At 33.1% G+C, this 17447-nt stretch overlaps 1 protein-coding gene across 1 annotated transcript; it reads right to left on the reverse strand.

The window, feature by feature from the left end:
* Positions 1 to 14187: 14187 nt before the first annotated feature.
* Positions 14188 to 16918, reverse strand: fev (FEV transcription factor, ETS family member; the record flags this gene model as incomplete). The annotated part of the gene is made up of 2 exons (XM_041263736.1): positions 14188 to 14809; positions 16819 to 16918. Coding segments are annotated over 2 exons (639 nt in total), but the record flags the coding sequence as incomplete, so codon positions are not given.
* Positions 16919 to 17447: the final 529 nt, after the last annotated feature.

Here is a 17447-nt window from a genome sequence, read left to right on the forward strand (position 1 = left end):
ATTACAATATACAAAATATTTTGTTATCAGAAAGAGCAGAACCAATTATATATATATATATATATATATATATATATATATATATATATATATATATATTATATATATATATATATATATATATATATATATATATATATATTGACCGTGAGGGGTTAGATGTTAAGTTAGTAGAAGAAAATAGATTGAGAGAGACATGAATGTTGGCCCCTAACTCAAATTAGCTTTAACCAGGGCTTGAATGGCAGAAGGGATATTTTGAGGGTGTGGCCACATTTTTAGTAAACTAATAATGTAAAATGATAACCTTATGCACTTCTAGCATTGTCACTTTATGTTTTGTAAGAATTTTAAGAAAAAAAAATGTTGGCAGTCCAAAGATAAAAAGATATATATGTATTTCTGAAACACTGCAGCTACTGTATGATAAAAATGTATGTATGTATGTATGTATGTATGTATGTATGTATGTATGTATGTATGTGTATGTAAAACAATCCACTGAAAGTCTGCCACACATATTCCATTTCACATGGTTATTGAACTCGGAATAATAATCTCAGACAGTAGTATGTCTCAATATATAATCCTCTCAAAGATCATTTAAGTAATGTATAATTATTATAAAGTAACAAAGCTGTCTCAAAAAGGAGAATCCAAATTATACAGCATAAATGGTAACACAAGAAACAGTCATCACTCAGCCCTCCATTGAGTATAGAAATACTGAATGGTTGTTATGGAGATACCTGTGAAGAACACAGGTGGATACAAGTCCAATAACCATTCAACAGCACGAACAATGTCTGGGAGTGAAGCATGTTTCATTTCAAATAATAACTCCATACCTATTATGTTATCATCAGTGATCCCATAGTGTCAGATTTAATAGTAGCTTCCTAGCCACAAGGCAACTTTAAAAGAAATACTCACATGATCCAGAATAGAATGATTAGCTTACAGTAATAGCTTTTCAGTTAATTACTGTATACCTGTTCTTAATCACTACAGGGACAAACACACTCTGTCTTTTAAAAGTTGGTAAAAAAAAAAAAAAACACAATAAATGAGCTATTGCATATGCAGTTGTGATGTTATTAGATCAGTATTCAAGTATTTCATACAATATGCCTGGCAGTGTAATATAAGACTTCAGCTCAGTTGTTATACGGTATACAGTATACATAAATAAATGGGTCAGATTTACCAAGCATTTTCTCCAGTGCAAAGTTTCCAAGTGAAATACAGAACTGTGGACATTTCAGAATTAGAGATAAGCAATTTCAAACGTAAACTCAAGGTCTATACACAACAGGTTTGTCATATTCTAATTGAGCTCCGTCCAGTTGCCTGAAACTTTCGTCCTGTCCAACATGACTGCAAACTTGAAACTAAAAGACATGTTCTATAATATATATATTTTTTGTTGTTGTTGTTTTTTTTTCCCGCCACAGTGCCGTGTTCATGGATCACCCTACATATTGCAGGTACAGACTGCTTGTAGGCAGAAGATCTGGAGCGCACAGGGGGAGATTAGGGGTGTTGTTACTAATAATAACTTGTGAATAATCTCTCCCACAAGGTAATTTCAGGAACTCCGTTTAGCAACAGACTCAGCTGTAACTATCTAAAGGCTTCTAATCACTTAAAGAGCCTGGGATGAATGGGTAAACTGAGACTGCAGATCAAACTGTCAGTGGTCAACATTACTGAATGTGCTCAATCTGGATGAAAGGCAGCTCTAAATGTCTCAGTACTTCTATTACGAGTCTGTAACATGTTTTGGGGGTATACGGGTATGAGTCTTGTCTGTCTGTACAGTACAGTCACTTTTACGTTTCTTATTTAGAGAGAAGTTAGCAGATATTATTATTATTTATTCATTTTAGCAGACACTTTTATCCAAAGCAACTTACAGAGACTAGGGTGTGAACTATGATTCATAAACAACTGCTGCTGCAGAGTCACTTACAATAGAACCTGAGTTTTATGTCTCACCTGAAGGATGGAACACAAGGAGGTTAATGACTTGCTCAAGGTCAAACACAGTGAGTCATTGGCTGAGTTAGGATTAAACCTGGAACCTTTGAGTAACAAGCCCCTTTCTTTAACCACTAACACCAAGCCTCCTATTAGTTATTGAGAGTATCAGAATCTGGGGGTACATGGAAGCGTTCTGTCCAACAAGCTGTCAGTGCTTACAACTGTAACCCAGAATCTCTTACTGAGAGGAGGTTGTGTGGTCCAGTGGTTAAATAACTGGGATTGTACACAGGAGGTACCTGGTTCAAATCCCAGCTCAACCACTGACTCATTGTATGACCCTGAGCAAGTCACTTAACTTCCTCATGCTCCATCTTTTTGGTGAGATGTTCTTGTAAGCTGATGCATAGTTCACACAACTTAGCTTCGTATCTTGTAAATCGCTTTGTGATGGTGGTCCACTATGAAAGGTGCTATATAAAAATAATAATAATTATTATTATAGTAATATTTGTTAATTGGGAAGTGGGAGCCCCAAAATAGCCTTTGTGTCTAAATCTAATAATTCCAGGAATGCACCCTCAAACAATACAAATTGCATTAACTGTTATTTAATTTGGCAGTGTCTTGAAAAAGTTAAAAACTGTGTGAGAAGAGAAAGAAATTCATTTCTTTAGGTGTGTATGAGGATTGGGATGCAGTCATGGGACAGCGCATCTGGAATAGTTTGAGTAGCTGAGACACTTGGCTCTTCATCACTGTCATTCTATGGTTTATTGAGAAGGAAACACATGTATAAAAATGACAGATTTCTGAATCATGGGATTGGAAAGAGAGCCTACCTGGGAGTTCATGCATATTGTTTTTACATAATAAACAAAACAAAATGTCAACCAAACTGAATTCATCTGAGGAAACTAACATTGCAGTCTTAGAGTTAAATGTGTGTTCACTGAAACCCTGAAATTACTGATTGACTGAAAATGCTATGCTGAGACTACAATATCACAGTTTGTCATCTTGTAAACGAAACACATTGACAGACATTTTGACGGGAATGCAGCAGTATATATAAATATACAGTAATGGTATATTTATCACAAAAGAAAAGTCAGTGTACTGTGTATATACAGCATAGTATGGATTAACCAAATGCAGTTCTGTAGAGGACATATACAATCTGAAGATGAATGATGAATGGGATTCTAGATACTTTATAGTGTGGCTAAATATATTATTTAAACATTCAGGTTGTGGTAAATATTTAGCAGTTAATAAAGAACATTTTCTGAGATTCTAAGTTCATCATCATTGGCACCAGAATATAATAATGTTTGTACCGAAACATATTGTCATAATCTTATCCTGATTCACATAACATTCAATCTATATTTAGCCTTGATTATGTAAGAAACAAACTATATGTCTTTCTTATTAGTTTTAATACTGTGTTTAAGTTTGCAGTGTTTTCTTATGCTTCTGCTATGCTCTACAATACATTGCTACTGTTTTAATATGGTATGCCACAGTCAAATTCGTTTTTAGGAAGGGGAGGCAATAAAGTTGTAGCAAAGGAGAAGCCATACTAATGCAGGATTTCAACTTCCCCCAAATAAAATGGGAAAACCTGGTGGGTAGCACGAAGGATGAAATTGAAATGGTGGAAATGACAAATGACTGCTTCCTAACACAATTTGTCAAGGCACTGACTAGAGGGGAGGCATGCCTTGATTTAGTCTTTTCAAATAACGAAGACAGAATAACTAAAAAGAGGTCAGAGAACCAATAGCAAACTCAGACCACAACATGGTCTCATTTGAAGTGCTTTTTAAAACCCCAAAAGTAATAACTAAAGCAAAGATTTACAATTTTAGAAAAGCAAACTATGAAGGTATGAAACAGAGTCTAACAGAAGTAGATAGGAGTAAAATAGAGAAAACATCCACAGAAAAAGGATGGCTGTTCTTCAAAAATGTAGTACTACAGGCACAAAACAATTAGATTCCTAAAGTAGACAAATCTAAATGTAAAATTAAATTGCCAAAATGGTTTAATAGATCAATTAAAAAAAAATATTCAGCAAAAAGGGGCACTTTACACTTTACCTTAAAAAGGGACCAAAAAGAAAGTACACAGAAAGAGTACACGGAACTGCAAACGCAAGTCAAAAAAGAAGTTAAAAAGGCCAAGAGAGAAATAGAAATGAACATTGCTAAGGGGGCTAAAACCAATTCCAAAATGTTTTACCAATATTACAACAGCAAGAGAACATTCAAAGAGGAGGTTAAATGTCTAAGAGATACAAATGGCAAAATCATAGACGAAGAAAAATAAAATAGCAAATATATTAAATGATTAATTTTCACAAGTTTTTACAAAGGAGGATATGGACAACATGCCCCACATGTCATCCAGTTCCTATCCAGTTTTAAAAAACTTTAGCATAACCGAGGCAGAAGTGTTAAAGGGACTAGGAGCTCTTAAAATAAACAAATCCCCTGGGCTGGATGAGATCCTCCCAATAGTACTCAAAGAAATGAAAGAAGTTATTTACAAACTGCTAACCAAGATCATGCAACAGTCTCTTGACACAGGGGTGGTATCAACAGACTAGAAAATTGAGAACGTAATACCGATCCACAAAAAGGGAAACAAAACTGAACCAGGTAACTACAGACCAGTAAGCCTGACTTCTATTATATGCAAACTTATGGAAACTAGATCCAAAATGGAAAATTACCTATATGGTAACAGTGTCCTGGGAGACAGTGAACATGGTTTTAGGAAAGGGAGATCGTGTCTACCTAACCTGCTTGATTTTTTTGAGGATACAACATCGATAATGGATAATTGCAAAGCATATGACATGGTTGGTTTAGATTTCCAGAAAGCTTTTGACAAAGTCACGCATAAAAGATTCATTCTCAAACTGAACGCAGTAGGGATTCAAGGAAACACATGTACATGGATTAGGGAGTGGTTAACATGCAGAAAACAGAAAGTGCTGATTAGAGGAGAAACCTCAGAATGGAATGTGGTAACCAGTGGTGTACCACAGGGATCAGTATTAGGTCCTCTGCTATTCCTAATCTACATTAATGATTTAGACTCTGGTATGTTAAGCAAACGCTAAATTTGCAGACGACACAAAAATAGGAGGAGTGGCAAACACTGTTGCAGCAGCAAAGGTCATTCAAAATGATCTAAACAAGATTCAGAACTGGGCAGACATATGGCAAATGACATTTAGTAGAGAAAAGTTTAAGGTACTTCACGCAGGAAATAAAAATGGCATTATGAATATCATATGGGAGATATTGAAATTGGAGAAGGAATCTATGAAAAATACCTAGGAGTTTTTGTTGACTCAGAAATGTCTTCATCTAGACAATGTGGGGAAGCTATAAAAATATAATTCTTTCCGGGTTGTTCTACGAGTCTATGTAACAACTTTTCATATATATATATCTATAGACATATATATATATATATATATATACGGATATAATATATAATATATATATATATATATATTTTTCTTTATATTAGGAAATCATATATTGAGCAGATTTACAGTGCTGCTCCAGTAAGTTTAGTGAATCACTATGCCTAACAAGTGGTTTCATGCACACACACATGCCCTCTGCACTCTCTCCCTCTCCTAAACTGATTGTTCTCAATTATTTTAGATTGGCCTTTTAGTCAATAAAGAAGGCCTCTATTAAAGGTTTAAACTCTCCACAGCGTAATCTTGGTGGCTTTCTCTTGACATTTCAAACTGATTGCAGCTGCACTGCTCCTGGGGATAAGAAAGAAGGTACTGTACTCTGAAGAGCAAACCCTTCCCATACCATTAATATTTATTAAACATGACTTTGATTTCTAATATTAGTAGCCTCCTTCAGTCTCCAGAGAGCGAAGGGTCATCATTCTGGTTTAGTTCAGAATACTATTCTTTATTGGAACTGGAAAGGTGGACAGACATTCCTGGTCAAACAATCTTATTAACCACCAACACTTCTATCCTTTATTTATATTAATTGGAGAGGAAGGTCATTTTCTTGTATGCCTTTTACTCTTACATATAATCTAAAGCATGCTTATTAGCTGGATTTTTAAAGCATGTAAGCAAAAATAGATGCAGAAATGTCTATTTTCATTTAAGACATCATATTAGTACATATTCCCATGGATTAAAAAAAATAAAAATGTTTTCCTGTCGCTCCTTTTCATACTCTGCTCTAGTGGTTTAGATTGTAAGAAATATTATTTGTTTCTTGTTCAGCTTTTCAATTATCTTAGATTTTCTTTTCTGAGATGCTGGTGAAGATTCTTATATTGTAACTAGGCTCTGCCAGTAAGAAAGCATAGCTTCCTTTCCCTGGACATTGTGTGCAGCATTTAATAATTGCACATAGCTATCATAGGTGTGTTCTGTGGTACTTTAAAAATGCTATTAAAACGTAATCCTAGGGAAGGGTGTTTTTTTTTCAACACATGCTGTTTTAATGCAGCACTGCAACTGTATAGCTGATGTTCTACAATAGAGGTTTAACACAGAATGCCTGCTCAAGTTCTGGTCATTCAAGAAACCTATATGGTTTGTTTTCAAGAAGCTGCATTAGAAATGTCCCTAATGAAGAGCAGTAGGATTAACAATTTCTATCCACCTGACTTAAGTTCTGCTTATCAGCCATTTCCAGCTTAATTACATAACCCTCCCAGATGTCTGCCCTCACTCGCATAACTGAAATAGCTAGAGATGGGTGATTGCAATTTAAAAAAAGAGAGCATGCAGCTTAGGAGATAAACTGGGATTTTGTGTGGGTGGGTCTGTACAAAGGTCTATATATTATGTACCATTAGTTTGCTTCAGAAATGACAATAAAAAGCTCATTAACAGTCTGCTTGTCAACGTGTTCTGCACACATAGAAAAATTAAAGAAACTCAACAAGACACAGAGTATAGTCTTTTCGTGACATGCACTCCTGTTTGATCATTTTAATTACATTTCAGAATTTGTGATGTTAAAACGGAAGTATATAATATTAATGACTGCATTCAAGAGCAGACTTCTGTTGTTGTATGTTTCTGTCCCTCACCTGTCACATCAAAGGATCTTTCAGATGCTAATTTTGATTCAAAATTTGAATGTTAAAAAAAAAAAAAAAAAAAAAAAAAAATCACGCCAGCAATTTAACAAGGCAGAATAACAATTTTCTCATTATTGTTACATTCTATGACAAGTTTCACCTTGAGAAAAAATGCATCTCAAAACAAAATTAAATTAACCCAATACTACTGGAGCAAAGAGTGCTTTGTTATTAAAGGCACAGGACTGCAATACAGTATGGGTGTGCTAGTCACATTGCTACCAATACAAAATAATGAGTAGGCTGAATGTTGAAATATGTTAAAACATAAATATCTGTTGGGTGTTAGGTCAATTAACCTTATGTTAATATTTTAGTACCATCAAAAATACTTTTAGGCATTTCATTTTTCTGATCACTGTAAGTGTTCTTGTGCATTCCTATTATCAATTTCCTCTCCTATACACCTGTCACTTCTTTCTCAGCACACTGTACTTGAGATGATTTTTGAGTTTTGTTTGTTTTATTTTCAAGGTCATTAAATGACATATCAAATATACCTAGTGTGCACACCACAATGCATTCTCGAGTTCTGAATTCACACCAATTCATTGCTACTCAGCCCAGCTGGCTTCCTCAAGACAATAGAAGCACCCACCACTACTGAGAAAAACCAGTCCTGCTCTTATTGATGTCTGTTAACTTATGTTACTGGCAGCATCCATCTTAAAATGATTACAGCTGTTGACTAAAATACTCAACCTTGAATATCAACTTATGAATAAAAATATTTATTTTCAGGGTTATGCACAAGACTGAGACACATTTTATTATCTAAATACTGCAGCATTTGGAAAACCTCTTTTAGGGAAATGTTGTCTAGTTAAGCTGGTAAAACAACAGGAAGGATATTTTTTTTATTTGAAATTGAAATTTTCATAAAAGTATTATATATATATATATATATATATATATATATATATATATATATATATATATATATATATATATATATATATACACACACACATATATATATAGTAACCCTCAGGATAGTCTTGTACAGTATCAATTTGGATAATGATGTACACTTTAATCTTCAATATACTGAGTACTTACATTAATATTAACTGCAAAACAGTAACAGAGGAATAATATAATTTGAGAGGCAAACTGCAGGCCATGCATGACCTCATGAGAACCAGACGCCAAGTTTTATCTTTTCAGCAGGTGATTCACTGTGAGGATGGACCTCTGCAGTGCTGACACACCAAAGGATTGGATTAACAAATCCATACTTGCTGCCATGGATTCTTTTACAAAGTGGCCAGATGTCTACTTGGTGAATTCCCTCATTGGGGGTTTCTTCATGCAATTTAGGATAATGGTGGAGCTTAGCCATGACAAGAACTGAGAAAGAGACCTTTTAAGCGAGAATTACGTGAGAACCTGAAAACTCTCACCAGTTGGCAGTCTAGGAGACCATTGTCTGCACCAGGGTTTAGCAAGTCAGCAAGTGGCTATGGAAATACATGGGAGGGCATACAGGGTGAGCACTAGTAGGGAGATTCAGCTGGGTTCACCACCATTTACAGGCAGAGTGGAAGAGTGCAATGCAATTCCTGTACAGTTCCTTTATCTGAAAACAAATCCAACACTTGATGAGTCATTTCCACCTGCATTCTATAATGTTGTAGTGATTTTATAAAAACCAACAGAGCTTCAACCCACAGCTTTCCAGGTTCTAAAAGCATTCTGTGTCTGATGGTACACAGGCTGACATCAGCCGCAGACCTCATTCCCAGGAGAGAGTGTTATTTATATTCCAGTCACACACACACTGTTTTTCTCAATTACAATGTAAAACAATGGAAATTATATTCCTTTACTGACTGGTATTATATTTACCATCTTAAGGCTACTGAATTTGATTTTGTATCTTGTTTATCATCTCAGTATGTCTTTTAACATGTACTCATGTTTGCACAGCAAACACAGCTCATTCAATTCAAACAGATTAGGCTATTATGCCTAATATGTTTTGATGTGAAAGTCACCGGCTAATCTAAGGATCATTTCAATTAAAACAAATATATATATATATATATATATATATATATATATATATATATATATATATATATATATATATATATATATATATATATATATATATATATATATATATATATAAAACATAAGAACATAAGAAAGTTTACAAACGAGAGGAGGCCATTCGGCCCATCTTGCTCGTTTGGTTGTTAGTAGCTTATTGATCCCAGAATCTCATCAAGCAGCTTCTTGAAGGATCCCAGGGTGTCAGCTTCAACAACATTACTGGGGAGTTGATTCCAGACCCTCACAATTCTCTATGTAAAAAAGTGCCTCCTATTTTCTGTTCTGAATGCCCCTTTGTCTAATCTCCATTTGTGACCCCTGGTCCTTGTTTCTTTTTTCAGGATGAAAAAGTCCCTTGGGTCGACACTGTCAATACCTTTTAGAATTTTGAATGCTTGAATTAGGTCACCATGTAGTCTTCTTTGTTCAAGACTAAACAGATTAAATTATTTTAGCCTGTCTGCATATGACATGCCTTTTAAGCCTGGAATAATTCTGGTCGCTCTTCTTTGCACTCTTTCTAGAGCAGCAATGTCTTTTTTATAGCGAGGTGACCAGAACTGAACACAATATTCAAGATGAGGTCTTACTAGTGCATTGTACAGTTTTAACATTACTTCCCTTGATTTAAATTCAACACTTTTCACAATGTATCCGAGCATCTTGTTAACCTTTTTTATAGCTTCCCCACATTGTCTAGATGAAGACATTTCTGAGTCAACAAAAACTCCTAGGTCTTTTTCATAGATTCCTTCTCCAATTTCAGTATCTCCCATATGATATTTATAATGTACATTTTTATTTCCTGCGTGCAGTACCTTACACGTTTCTCTATTAAATGTCATTTGCCATGTGTCTGCCCAGTTCTGAATCTTGTCTAGATCATTTTGAATGACCTTTGCTGCTGCAACAGTGTTTGCCACTCCTCCTACTTTTGTGTCGTCTGCAAATGTAACAAGTTTGCTAACTATACCAGAATCTAAATCATTACTGTAGATTAGGAATAGCAGAGGACCTAATACTGATCCCTGTGGTACACCGCTGGTTACCACACTCCATTCTGAGGTTTTTCCTTTAATCAGTACTTTCTGTTTTCTACATGTTAACCAGTCCCTAATCCATGTACATGTGTTTCCTTGAATTCCAACTGCGTTCAGTTTGAGAATTAATCTTTTGTGCGGGACTTTGTCAAAAGCTTTCTGGAAATATAAATAAACCATGTCATATGCTTTGCAATTATCCATGTAGCATCCTAAAAAAAATCAAGCAAGTTAGTTAGACACGATCTCCCTTTCCTAAAACCATGTTGACTGTCTCCCAGGGCCCTGTTACCATATAGGTAATTTTCCATTTTGGATCTTATTATAGTTTCCATAAGTTTGCATATAATAGAAGTCAGGCTTACTGGTCTGTAGTTACCTGGTTCAGTTTTGTTTCCCTTTTTGTGGATCGGTATTGTGTTTGCAATTTTCCAGTCTGTCGGTACCACCCCTGTGTCAAGAGACTGCTGCATGATCTTGGTTAGCGGTTTGTAAATTACTTCTTTCATTTCTTTGAGTACTGCTCATCATATATATAGGTTGTTGACAATAAAGAATAACCCTAATCTGAATCTATGTTAATAGTATCTACAGATTTTTAGTTAAAAGAAAATATGTTTTGTAAAATTATATCAAAGAAGTGTGATGCTGTGAAATGCTCACATAAACAAAATAGTTTGCATTCCTGTTAAATACCATGTTTTAGCACAAATAAGCAAATAAGGTAACACTTGTATAAGTATTTGTTTCTCCTAGAATGTATATAATAATAATAATAATAATAATAATAATAATAATAATAATAATAATAATAATAATAATAATAATAATGAATCAAAGTGCAGAATCCTTGATTGTAATCATTGCTACACTATTTGTTTCCATTTCTCATGTACAGTGTAGCAGCACCTCCTGGTGTCCAGCTACACTAAGCAGCTACATACAATTTCGCTTCTGCATTTGGCCAATACTGATACACCAATTTGAGCACATTCATTTATTTATTTTGGATTTTCTATTACTGAAAACCATTGTTTAACTTAAGGTACCAGCATTCTCCTTGTCAAGTACAATACCAGTCAATTAGCTTAGTTCTTTTTTTTTTTTTTTAAAGGCCTCTATAATTATATTACGCATAGAATATCACAACACGTATATTATATTAATAATATAATAATAATATAAGATTATAAATAATATAATATTAATAATAATAATATATTATACGAATATTATTGCTTTTAAGTGATGCCGGAACCCCAGGGGGGTGGGGGCAGGGGTGTGATGACAGAAGGATTTCAATTCAATTTAAGGGCTGCAACATTAAAATTCACCACTTTTAAATTCGTTCAAATTCACCCAATACCCACCAGATGGCATTGCAAAATACAGTTGCTGTTTGATTGATAAAGTAGCTGACATTGGAAAATACCATACACACTTCTAAATGTATGGATTTTACATAATTAGATTGATTGATTGATTGATTGATTGATTTATTGATTAGTTGATTGATGGATGGACATGGTCACCAGATTCATGTTTTGCTTAGAATGCATTAAAAATAACGTGTCTTATTAAGAGAAAAATCCATTATACAGTAAGTTCAATAACAAATTATTTTTAAATATATTAAATATTCATGTTGATTGTAGGCTGTAAAATGCATGCTTTCTGAAACACAGCATTATGCAATGATGGTTACAGGAATTGAAGCTGCACAGTTAGTTATATATTTGACAATCTAATACTGTGGAAATTGAGGCAAACCTTTGAGAAAATGATGGCACAGAGTGAGGTGAAGACTTCCTGTAAGAACCCAGACTCCAGTTTGTAATCACAGTCACAGTAATATACCTTCAATCATACCTCCAATGTGCAGGGGATTCTGTGAACTTTCAATAGCGCCTATTGCATCCAACTGAAAAATGAGAATTTTAGTTTTATTTATATTACTGTTAATAGCTCCAAATATCAATATCAAATATCACCCAGATGGTTTTGCCATCAAGTCCATGTTTTTTGATAGTCTGTCAAAAGGTTATAGCACAGTGGTGACCCTGACCCTAGAGATCTGTTCCAGTCTAGATAGTATTTTCTAACCAGGTCCTAAATTTGTTATTTGCATTGGCTAAGGGTCAAGTTAAAGTTTAGGACTTGATTGGAACAAACGATTGGAACCGACCTTGAGGATCAGACTTTAAATATGGTTTAAATAAAATGACTGTTCTATACTCCTAATGCATATTAAAGAAAGGGAAAAAAACTGGTGAAACACAAACCTAGAAAGCCATTGTACCAAGGCTCATCACAATAAGTCTGGAGCAGTATTTAAACACTAAGTAGAAGATATGTACTGTATGTATTTGATTATTATACTGGTTGTATGGTAATAATCTGCTGGGTATGACTTAGTACCTCAGGAGTCAAATACAATTTAAATTTACTCGTTTATTAAATTCCTTAAAATTTGCTATCTAACAGTAAATTATATATAATATTTCTTTTCTATATATTTATATATATATATATATATATATATATATATATATATATATATATATATATATATATATATATATATGTGTGTGTGTGTGTGTGTGTGTGTGTGTGTGTGTGTGTGACACGGTCACTTCTAAAATTTCACCAACCCCTAATAGTAAAAAATACTACAGCTTGCCAGTATACCTAAATAAATTAAATGAAATTATTTGCGATATTCAGAATTCAGAAAAGACTAATAGCACATAAAGAAGCTGTTTAATCTGCACTGTTGTAACATACATGTTTAATAGTTTTACGCAATGACAAGCACATACACGTGAAACATATATAATACAATTAAAATGTAGACACAAATAAACAAACCTTTCCATAAGAATGCTGGCTCAGATTGTCTGATTCACTCTACTGGACTTGATTAGTTGATACAGTACATATATAGAATGCACTGAATAGTAAACATGCACATTAATGTGAATATTCAAAACAGATATATAAAAATTATAAACAAGGTGGAATTTGTTCAACAAACAACATAATTTAACAATATTGTAATAAACATACAGTGTTGTGAAATAGAAATTGTGTAAGAAATACAATGCATATACTATTCTTGAAAAAAACTAAAATGAAACAAGTATTTGCACTTGATATATTAGGACTATTAGGATATAATATGCGTTACATGTAAAGGGTAATTTTTTCAGGAAAAAATGTGTGTATGATCAACATATTTGTGGGAGTCAAATGGGGTAAGTCGTCAGCTTAGAGCATTTCAATGTGGTAAGTATTTCCATAGCACTGGAAATAACACAAAAGAATACCAGATGGCGCTACAACCCGTTTTGAAATAAATAAATAAATATAATAATGCCATGCTTGTTTCTACGTTTATCTGCACATCCGATTACTCCGCTGCATCAACACAATATTCAATGCAAGGGTGAAGGTCTTAACACTTAACTTGACACGCTCTAAATTACAGACCCTAAACTACACCGATGCTATAAATTTACAAGAAGCAACGCGATCAATGCATACAGACTATACATAACTCAAATATTGTTATATTAGAACCATAATGAAGCATGCCATGCAGTACTGCTTCTGCTGTCATACTGGCAATATATCCTGCAAGCAGTAGACATTGATGAAAGCGATTTTCTGAGTAAAGAAAAAACAGGAACATTTTAAAATCCATTAATCACAAGCAGCATAAAGATTTTAAAGGAAACAACCACTGTGTGTGTGTGTGTGTGTGTGTGTGTGTGTGTGTGTGTGTGTGTGTGTGTATATATATATATATATATATATATATATATATATATATATATATATATATATATATATATATATATATAATATGGTATATATATATATATATATATATATATATATACATATAATATATATATATATATTAACATGACTTATAATTCATGACCTGTACACAGAACACATAATCCCCAAATAAACAAATGGTGCTACAGTGTTTTAGTTTAATAGTGTGATGCTGCCTGACACAATGTGAGTTTAATGGTAATGGTGATTTATGTTATTTAAATTGTTAATGTTAGTAATACCGCTGATATGAGAGGTAGTCACAGAGCTGAAAGGTCCTGGCGGTTGCAAACTATGACTTGGGTATAGAGTCGGTGTGGATCCAGCCCAATACGAGAACCCCGAGGCTGACACTCCCGGTGTTACGAGATTCAGTTTGGAGATACTGGAGAAGGGGATCGGGGTGAAATTACTTTGAAATTTATACAAAGAATGCTCGGTTGAGGTGGGCTGGCAGACTTGTGCCAAGCCGTGGAAATCAAATTTATACGCATAACGTTTCCCATGGACTTTGGTCATGATGTTTTTATCATAGTAATAGCGGAGTGCTCGGCTCAGTTTGTCGTAGTTCATGTTGGGTTTGCTTTTCCTCTCACCCCATCGCCTGGCTACCTCGTCCGGGTCAGTGAGTTTAAACTCCCCGTTAGTTCCTTCCCAGGCAATGCAGTTTATATTGGAGCTGTCAGATAGGAGTTCCAGCAGAAACTGCCATAGCTGAATCTGCCCACTGCCTAAAAACAAACAGCAGAACAGTTCAGTGCACAGTGAAATTTACATCTTCGACAGAGTTCTACTCGCATGCAATTAGTGTGATGGATCTGGTGCATTGAACGATGATGGATATATATATATATATATATATATATATATATATATATATATATATATATATATATATATATATATATATATATATATATATATATATATATATATATATATATATTACAATCCTAGATAATGGTATCTGGTTATCTAATTACCCCTACAGAAGTGATTGAAGCAATGCAGGTGTATACTCTTGCAGAAAATAAGAACAGGTGCAATATGCTTATTTAATCAACTTTCAGCACAGCACAGACAAAAACAAGTATTTTATAAAATTATAAACATTGTCCTAGATGACCATTATTACAGCAAGTTATTAAGTGACTCTTCGCTGGAGAGATTGTCTGTAACGCTTTATATTGCATGGCATAAATTTATATTAAATAGCTATGCAATTGCTTATTCAATTAATGTTATATTAATATTGAATAAATGTGCAATAGTTGATTTCTTCCTAAATATTAACCAAATGTCGATTAAAAATGTAATTGCATATCACTCCATTTTGTTACCTTTCGAAAATATGTACTAATTTCCCAATGTTTACATATCCGTATTCTCAATCTGACTTAAATGTTAATGAAAAGTAACAAGGAATAATTTAACGTACATTTAATATCAGTTGCATACCTATTACATTTTTATTTAATGTGAATTTAATATGCAATGTAATATTAATTTATGACACGCAATATACAACGTTACCAGATTCTGTCCAAATACAGTTCTAATGCACATTAACACTCGAAACCATACAAGCAAGTATAACATCAAGTTTTTTTTTTTTTTTTTTTTTTTTTTTTTTTTTTTTTTGATCAATTAACCAATACAGTGTAGTGAAAATACAATCAGATGGTCTGTATATCAAGTTAAAATTCTAAAATATGTCATCTATTAATTCGCTAATTTAAAATTAATCTTTTACACATCCAATTTTAAGTGAGCAAAAAGTATTTTTGTATTATGCAAACAGGGTATATAAAATGTGTGTGTGTGTGTGTGTGTGTGTGTGTGTGTGTGTGTGTGTGTGTGTGTGTGTGTGTGTGTGTGTGTGTGTGTGTAGTGTGTGTGCAAGGTGTGTAATTTCGTCTTACGAAGTGTTGCTTCACCTGGTGTTGGGTAATATATCTCAGTTCTGACTACCGCACCTAAACCATTTAATCTGGGTCATTGTTTCACAGACTTATATGTAAATAACATTTTTGAATGTGCTGATATAATTATTTATATGAGGTTTATCCACTGAAAATAAAGTTTGTAATAAACATTATTATTATTATTATTATTATTATTATTATTATTATTATTATTATTATTATTATTATTATTATTATTATTATTATTATTGCGTTTATTGGTCGATTTAATCATCACTACAACGACACTGAGATATGATCAAACTACATTAAGTGTGTGGAGAAATGTAATCCTACTTTTCCCTTTATCTCAATATATCTTTATGTTTAAAGAGCAATCTGCACTAATAAATTATGCAGCTAGTTCACAATTTTAGAAATATAATTTTTAATATACTTACTATACTGTGCAATGTAATCGTTTATTCCATGTAAATAAAACAAACGTCTTTGTTTATAGTAAATTATTAGTGTTTTATTTTTGGACCAAAATCCTTTTGAAGCTGCTCGTTTTGTTTTGGTTATAGTATCATAGGATGAAATTACAGTCGTTTAGAGATATACCTTGATAAATTAAATGGGTATAAAAGCACACTTAAATAAAACACACACACATACACACACACACACACACACACACACACATATATAATATATATATATATAATATATATATGATATATATATATATATTAGATATATATATAGTATAATATATAGATATATATAATATATATATATATTGACTTTCAATGTTAAAGGTAAAATCATCTTGCCTTTCTGCACTCCAGGATTTATGGGCGACCATGAGGAAGCTTTCCCGTCTTTCAAGAAATGTTCTGTTCCAGGGTCTATAAAATATAACAAAATGATACGTTAACATCAGTTTATATTATCATATATTATACAATATCAATGCATGTGTACGTTTTTACTAACTATTTAAAATATATTTTCAGAGACAAAATAAGCGTTTTTTTTTTTTTAAGTCATTAAAGTGTATTTCATTTCACAAGTCTTTACGGGGTTATAAAAACTACTATTTTGATTTTAATAAAAATTTTATGTATAGACGTCAACTGCATTTGAATATATATATATATATATATATATGTATAATAGGTAACAAAATAAAAAAAAATAAACACCACGTTAAACGACTAAGAAGAAAAAAGAAAACGTTCAAAGGAAAGTCTCTAAAATTTCCACTTCAGAGTTTTTTGCGCAAGTCCTTTTTTCCTTTAGGCTAAAGGCAGTCACTCTGCTCTCCAAAAGTGAGACGAGCCGAGTGACTTTTTCTTTCACTAGTGTTGCGTGGAGAAAGATCATAATGGGTTATTATTATTATTATAATAATAATAATATGTTGTAGCGTATATCGTTAAGCAATTTCAACAAGTACTTA

Source organism: Polyodon spathula, chromosome 11 (assembly GCF_017654505.1).
Source record: "Polyodon spathula isolate WHYD16114869_AA chromosome 11, ASM1765450v1, whole genome shotgun sequence".
Lineage (NCBI taxonomy): Eukaryota > Metazoa > Chordata > Actinopteri > Acipenseriformes > Polyodontidae > Polyodon > Polyodon spathula.